This window comes from Cynoglossus semilaevis, chromosome 11, assembly GCF_000523025.1.
Source record: "Cynoglossus semilaevis isolate Cse_v1.0 chromosome 11, Cse_v1.0, whole genome shotgun sequence".
In the NCBI taxonomy this organism is placed as follows: domain Eukaryota; kingdom Metazoa; phylum Chordata; class Actinopteri; order Pleuronectiformes; family Cynoglossidae; genus Cynoglossus; species Cynoglossus semilaevis.
Window position 1 is genome coordinate 7,323,783 of NC_024317.1, and position 7,717 is coordinate 7,331,499.

General features: G+C 38.9%; 2 protein-coding genes and 2 non-coding genes across 4 annotated transcripts in view; 3 read left to right on the plus strand and 1 right to left on the minus strand.

Annotated features, from left to right (window-relative positions):
• stimate (STIM activating enhance) overlaps positions 1–7,263 on the plus strand; it is a gene marked incomplete at its 5' end in the record, with an annotated part of 10,362 nt that extends 3,099 nt beyond the window's left edge. Inside the window, 5 exons of the mRNA XM_025060412.1 lie at positions 447–568; positions 812–924; positions 1,486–1,563; positions 1,964–2,107; positions 6,214–7,263. Coding sequence (XP_024916180.1) covers positions 447–568; positions 812–924; positions 1,486–1,563; positions 1,964–2,107; positions 6,214–6,327 — 571 coding nt within the window. The remainder of the gene's footprint in view (positions 1–446; positions 569–811; positions 925–1,485; positions 1,564–1,963; positions 2,108–6,213) is intronic.
• On the minus strand, positions 132–203 carry trnae-cuc (transfer RNA glutamic acid (anticodon CUC)). Its single transcript has one exon. It is a non-coding gene; the product is annotated as a tRNA-Glu (tRNA).
• On the plus strand, positions 2,114–4,901 carry LOC103386177 (tripartite motif-containing protein 16-like). Its single transcript, XM_008320331.3, has one exon. It carries the CDS (start codon positions 2,953–2,955, stop codon positions 4,600–4,602), a length of 1,650 nt encoding a protein of 549 aa, XP_008318553.1. The 5' UTR covers positions 2,114–2,952; the 3' UTR covers positions 4,603–4,901.
• trnar-acg (transfer RNA arginine (anticodon ACG)) lies at positions 5,267–5,339 on the plus strand. Its single transcript has one exon. It is a non-coding gene; the product is annotated as a tRNA-Arg (tRNA).
• Positions 7,264–7,717: the final 454 nt, after the last annotated feature.

Consider the following 7,717-nt stretch of genomic DNA (forward strand, 5'->3'; position numbering starts at 1 on the left):
AGGAATCTTAATTTTTTTTTTTAAATGTCCCTAAATTAGATCCAACCAAATTGCCCCCCACCATCCACAGTGGATGAGTAAAACACTTTTTTTTTTTTGCCTTGTTGCAAGCGGTACCAATAAAATATGTGTTCCCTGACCGGGAATCGAACCCGGGCCGCGGCGGTGAGAGCGCCGAATCCTAACCACTAGACCACCAGGGATGTTTCTGTCGCCATCTGCAGGTTTATTTTAGAACAAGAATAGAAGCTGACTGATTAAAAATAACTCCAATAGTCCTCGATCGGTTACTCATGCAAAGATTTGCTGACCTTTGTTTCATGAAAATCCGGAACAGGACTAACCTTATTACAGTGTTGGAATGTGATGACGTCGGCATTAAAAAGAGAACATATTTACAAGTGTATATATAATAGTCGATTAAAAAACGTCTTCTTTTCCCCCAGATACCTCATCAACTTCCTGTTAGACGCCTCTCTAGGCATGTTGCTGATCTATGCCGGGGTGAGAGCTGTCAGTGTTGTTGTCGAGTGGAGGCAGTGGGACTCCCTGCGGTTCGGAGAATACGGTGAGTACAATTTTGTTTCGGTAAAAGCATGGGCTCCTGACATTCTTCTCATGGCCAACAGAGGGCAGTAGCTGTCTGCAGTGCTTAAATACTACAGCGGCTTTGCACTCGCTGCCTCGGTCATTTTCATTACACAGCGTCTATTCATTACTCAGAATGTACAAAACAAACGTAAATGTAAAAGCATGTTATAGACAACCAAATGTAGAAACTGATGATTTTCCCCCTTTCCCTTCTCTGTAGGTGAGCCTGTGCAGTGCACGGCGTGGCTGGGCCAGTGCATCCTCTACATCCTCATCATGATGTTTGAGAAGGTCCTCATCATGCTGGTGCTTCTCATTCCTCAGTGGAAACAGGTCAGAATAAAGACCCTCATTTATCTATTTAAATGTGTGGTAGCTAAGTTATTTTTTTTTTTTTTTAGCGATTTAAAGGGTGTCAAATATTGATAAACATTTTAAATGTAATTGTTGCTATAAATTCAAACTATTTTTACATATATGAAAAGAACAAACAGTAGCAATTGCTTGCTTGATGATAAGAGATTCATTTGTTGTTATTATACGTTATATATATATGTTAAAAAAAAACCCGTTCAACATGTTGCAGGCTGTTTTGAAAAAGATCCCCCAAAATTCGACTATGAATATATATTTGTTCCTTGCTAAGGTTAACCTCTCAGTGGACAAACACCAGGTTTTTTTTGTTGATCTATTGCACAAAGTTTTATTTGCCTGAAAGGTGGGTGCAAATTTAGGACCAAATTCCAATTGGCAAAGAACTTTATTTTAAAAATTTGTTAAAATGAAAAATATTGAACGAATTATATGTAGAAAAAAACCCAAAGAATTATATAAATTATATTTCAACTAAACTAAAGACTTTCCTATTTGTTTGTATGTGTGTGTGTTTTGCAGTTGGCGCTCCTCAACCCGATAGATAATCCTGACTTGGAACTGGCCATCGTCATGCTTATTGTTCCGTTCTTTGTTAATGTAAGTTTTACTTTTAATGTAAGAAATTAGTAAAGGCGTTCTGTAAAAAAATTGAAAAAGTCAAGCCTATGTTTTTTTTATCATGCCATTTGAATCCAGACATTCACAGATATCACCTGCAACTAGGGCTAGTCGCTAACAGAACCTTTCCACTGATAGTTTCTCATCTGTTTTTCTTCAAGTAACCTTAAAAAAAAAATCACATTTAAGCTCTACATTCTGAACAAGATTAATATCCTCAGATAAATCTAAAGAAAAAGTGTGCTTAACCTTTATTGCAATTTTGAAAAATCTCTTCAATGTAAATCATTTTACACATACAGTATGTGTTGCTTTATCTCTTTACATTTAAAAAAATGTATCTCTGTGTTTAACACCATGTTGTATGTCATCCATCTAGGCCCTCATGTTCTGGGTTGTAGATAATTTCCTAATGAAGAAACACAGGACAAAAGCAAAGATAGAGGAAAGAGAGGAGGACTCACGGGGAAACAGTAAAGTTCGTTATAGACGAGCTCTGTCCCATGATGACTCCGAGTCTGAGGTAAGTCTCCCTGTTACGGTTTACATTGAAAAGGCAGTGAAAAAATGGTCACTGTCTTCATCAAACATTAACTTTTTATTGGTGAAGTGAATGTACATTTGCACAAAAAGTGTATTCTCCATATAGTTGATACAGTAACTCAAACTCCCAGTAATTCGAACATTCTCCTAGAATGAATTACTGTTTTCACTTAAAGTGGAAACGGTGACACTGCGTGAGTCATACGTAGAAACTATTTACATTTGAGGTGATAAAGTACTCATACCTAGAATTTTGTAAGAGAGTATTTCTAGGAGTCAAGGTTAAAAATGATGTTGAAAGTCGAGGGCAGAGGTTTTGGTTTGGCCTGGATTTCATCATTTCATCACTTTTTCTGTTTTAAAGGTCATTTTGTGCAGTTGGGGTTATAATTTAAATGCCATTTCTGTTAGTAGTTCTTTGACTTATTTTGTATGATTTAAATGTCCAAGGTTAAAAATACTGTTAAAAAAACTACCTGACTAATAGTAAATAATGTCAAAGTGTAGAAGTGTCATTCCTCCTGTTAGGACAATATGAACACATGCTAAGCATTGCATTTGTTCTCCAGCTTCACTATTAGTCATTTTCAGATAAATTTGGTGAATTGGAAATCCCTCAGCGACTTTGGCACAAACAGATGAAAGTGTTGTTAAACCATTGACAAAGCAGCATAACGGTGTCACGCCTTAATAAAACAGGGTCAAAGTCCTGACTTATACAGTCCTTACAATACACTAAAGTGTCACTGAGTCACTGCTGGGTACACCTTGAACATTCCTACTCTCAAAGAGACATTTTTATACATTCAAAAATCTGGAGACGAAATGGCGCACAAAGACAACCAGCTCGACCAAGAAAGATTCTTCTGTTCAATCTGCCTGGATTTACTAAAGGTTCCAGTGGCCCTTCTTTGCGGACACAGCTATTGCATGGACTGCATTAAAAGCCACTGGGATACAGAGGACGGGAAGAAAATCTATAGCTGCCCTCAGTGTAGGGAGACCTTTTATCAACGGCCTCTCCTGAGGAAAAACACCATGTTAGCAGATTTAGTGGAGGAGCTGAAAAAGACAAAGCTTGAAGCCTCAGGTGCTGATCACTGCTACGCTGGACCTGAAGATGTGGCCTGTGATGTCTGCACTGGAAGGAAACAGGAAACCTCTTACTGTGGGAAACATCTTCAGCCTCATTTGAATTCACCTTCATCCAAAAAGGACAAGATGGTGGACCCCTCCAAACATCTCCAGGAGAACATCTGCCCCAATCATGGAGAAAAGATGATGGTGTTCTGCCGCACTGATCAGCAGTGTATCTGTCATATCTGTATTTTGGATCAACATAAAGGCCATGCAACAGTCTCAGCTGCAACAGAGAGGACCCAGAAGCAGCAAAAGCTTGAGTTGAGTCAACATCATATCCAGTGCAGAATCTTGGATAAGGAGAACAATGCTACTTTGCTTGATCGGGAGGTAAAAGCTGTTGATGACGCTGCTAACAGAGCAGTAAAGGACAGTGAAAAGATTTTCACTGAGCTTGTTTCTGCCCTGAAGAAGGGGTGTTGTGATGTGGCGCAACAGATCGAATCTCAGCAGAAAAGTGAGGTGAGTCGAGTCAGGGAGCTACAGGAGCAGCTGCAAAAGGAAATTGATGAGCTTAAGAGAAAAGATGACCAACTGAAGCAGCTCTCACACACACAGAGTGACAACCAGTTTCTACTCGCCTGCCAATCACTGTCAATCGATTGCAGTCAATCTACGAACTCACCCACCTTCAAGGCCGGGCCTCTGAGCTACTTTGATGACGTGACATCGGCTGTGTCCCAGGTCAGATGGAAAGTTCTCAACGTTCTTTCCGAGGCAGATGCAGACATCTCAACAGCACTGGCACAAGTGGATGTTTTGCTGCCACAACCAGAGCCGAACAACAGAGCTGACTTCCTAAAGTATTCAACCAAAATCACAATGGATCCCAACACAGCACACTCAAACTTGTTATTAACTGATGACAACAGAAAAGTAACAGTCGTGGCAGAAACACAACCGTATTCTTTTCACCCGGACAGATTCACTGGCTGGTGTCAGGTTCTGAGTGGAGAGAAGCTGACCGGACGCTGTTACTGGGAGCTGGAGTGGAGAGGAGTAGTTCGTATAGCAGTGTCATACAGGAGCATCGAAGGGGAAGGAAACGCACCTGAATGTCCGTTTGGAGCAAATAAAGAATCATGGGCCTTGGGTTGTGACTCAACGTACAGCTTTTACTACAACAGTACAGTACCAGAGTGTTTGGTTCCTGTGTCCTCCTCCAGAGTGGGAGTGTACCTGGATCACAAAGCAGGTGTTCTGTCCTTTTTCAGCATTACTGACACCATGACTCTCATACGCAGAGTGCAGACAAAATTCACTCAACCTCTCTATGCAGGAGTTGGGTTTTATTTTTCTTATGGAGAAACAGTTGAATTCTGTGAACTTAATTAGACTGGAATTATACAGAGCCAATATTTTTATGTATCCATTGTTGTGATCATCGTTACGATTTGTAAAAAAAACAAAACAATGCTGAGTACTAAGATAATTTCCTGATAAACATATGTAAATCAGATTAGAGGACATGACATTAAGGTGTCTTAATCATGATGACAATGTAAAACTGATGTTACCCTTGAATTTAAAAAAATAGTGTTTGTTATATTTGGTATATATTTTTACATGAGAAAATATTGCATATTCTGTTATTAAGATGTTGTTGCCCCGAGTTACTCACTAGATCTGATGGTGTCAGGCTTTTTAACATAACGGGTTGTTAGAGTTTCAGACAAAAGGCTGCTGCATTGTGGCTTTGGTTCGTACTGAGCATGCTCTCAGCAGGCATGTGGGGGTTGGGCTCTAGTCATGTTTCAGTTTCGCTCATTTTTGTATTTGTCTTAAAATCAACTAACAAAATGGTGTGTTTTTACCACTCTTGATTAAATTCCCAGATGATGAACAGCAGTGTGTGGCTGCTGAGGAGGGAAATTGAACATATGGTTTGTGTCACTTCCCTCATGTGGTCGCTAGGAGAGATTATGCTCTCAGTAAACTGAAGGCCTGGAAGGGGAGGGGTTTTGGAACAAAAAAATCTTTGGTTTTGTGTGGGTCATGTGGGCCAGTGGCGCAATGGATAACGCGTCTGACTACGGATCAGAAGATTCTAGGTTCGACTCCTGGCTGGCTCGAAACTTATGTTCAAAACGTTTTTGTCAAACTTTATGTCAGCAAAAAAAAGAAAACCACCTGACTTACTGTGTAGATAAGACGGTACTTATGCCTTGCCTGAATGGATAATAAAGAGATAGATATCCATGTTACATGTTTGTTTCTTCTAAAAGTGTATTCTTTTACTCCTGGTACTAAAGAGATAGATATCCATGTTACATGTTTTTTTTTCTTCTAAAAACGTATTATTTTACTCCTGGTACTTAATGATCAAATTAATTCTACTGTAGTAGTGAGTATTTATTTTTGCTTATTTGAAAGACTTTCAAATAAGAATTTAGAATCCACATGAAATCACTCAGTAATGGCTTCCATTACAGTTTAAACCAAAGCAAGACAAAAAGTGTTCGTCCAATCTAAGCACACTTTGCTTTTAGATTTATTATAGTTACAAACACCTGTATATTATGTTTTTGGTATAAATTAAACTGACTGCACCGTGCAATGCATTCTGGTTGGCTTCAAAATGTTACATTCAATAATGAAATGAAATGAAAATTTCTTCTGTTCGTTTTCTTCTTTACATCTTAATGATTTTTTTTTTTAACACAGCGTGAACTTCATTCTAAAAATACTACAATGAGATGTGAACAAAGATTAACAACATGTGTTAAATAGTGTTTTGATGTTAGCTAGAGCAACAGTAGTGTGATACGTGGTTAATGATAAACTTCTATTCATTCCCAGCAGGTTGTTTTTGTCTTACCATCATAAATAATACAGCCTTGGGCTGACAGTTTGGTAATTCATTTGTAAGATATTATGCCTAAGAACTTTCACCTTCACCCACATTGTTTAGTCTTAATATTTTATCTTTTTTTCACCTCCATTTAGATTCTTTTCTCAGCAGACGATGAAATGGATGAGTCAGATGAAGAAGATGTGCGAAGATTAACCGGGGCAAAGACAGTGAAGAAGAAGAAGCTTCGCATGGGTATCCCTGTGTGACGTGTGGACCGAGATGAACTTTTGTTTTCCTGCAGCTCCCACACAGGTTCACTCACTGTTCATCTTCATGAACTGGAACAGATTGTGAACAAGCTAAACTTTTGGAACAGGGGATGATCACTGATGGAAGTTATCGGATTCTCTTGATTAACCGTTGATTCGTCGGCACTCCTACAAAAACAACTGTGATGCAAGTGTACACAGTGGAAGACAAATCAGCTCTCTTTTAATAACTGTAGCTTAAAAAAAAGACAGTGGGGGTAAAAAGTACCAGGAACCGTTTCAAGTAAACTGTTTCAAAGCCTCTTAGAATGGTCTGATATGTCTACCTCTGGAGCAGGTCCTGAAAACACAACGGTGGTATTTCCATTTAGACTCCAGTCCCTGCTGAGGAAACGCACATAGTTTTTGGTACAGTTGGGTTCCTGGTACAGTACTAGTAGTGGAAAAAAGACAACACTGGTTTAATACTGTTTGAACTGGTCAGTTCAATACATTTGATACGCTTAATAGTCCTTTAAACTTATTGTATTTCTGAAGTAGATTCCATGTTAACTGTGCGTTTGTTTTCTCACGTTGACAAACCAATGTGTGTTCCTGTGTACGCTTGTACTTCTATCTTGGATTTCCTCTTCTGCTTATACTTGTACTACTGTGATAATTCTATCCCGAGTTTCACCAGGACTGATTGATTGAATTAATCCCATCAGCACACAGGTGAAAAGGACATACGTTTAACAGTATATATGTAAAAAAAATTACCAGTAATGTATTAGTTCTGAACTACCATCTTATTTTCTAAAACCCCACCATGTGGCTTCAACTAGAAATTGCCTTCGTCATTAAAACTCCGTGAGGAGGAGGTAGCAGTGCAAATGTTCTTTTTCGATCTGTGTGGAGAACCACTTCTCACTTTTAAGTTAATGTTTAAGGTCTGGTTTTTCTGTGTGGAGAACCACTTCTCACTTTTGGTCAAAGTTAATGTTTAAGGCCTGGTTTGGAAACAAGCACAGCTTTTTTTATGAATTCTTAAATTATAGCATCAAAAAAAGAGTCGATACAGACCAAATGTCTGTTACTGGCAGCTGTAAGGTGAACCATAGGGATAGAAATACAGTTTTAGGCAGATATATACAGACTATATGCCACTTATCATTCAATGTTCGCAGTCAAGCTGGGGCATTTGGGGGTATTTAATGAATGAATTTGCCAGGATAATTACCCCCTGCCCCAGCTGAAGAAGTACAGAGTGAGTGAGTGAGACGACTTGAGGTTTATGCATGGCTTGGCCCCAGTCCTAATTTGGTCATTTTGTTAAAATCATCAAATTATTGTGGTTGAACATGGGCTTATATTTCTCTACATTTTTATACTTAACAAAGGCTGCAAA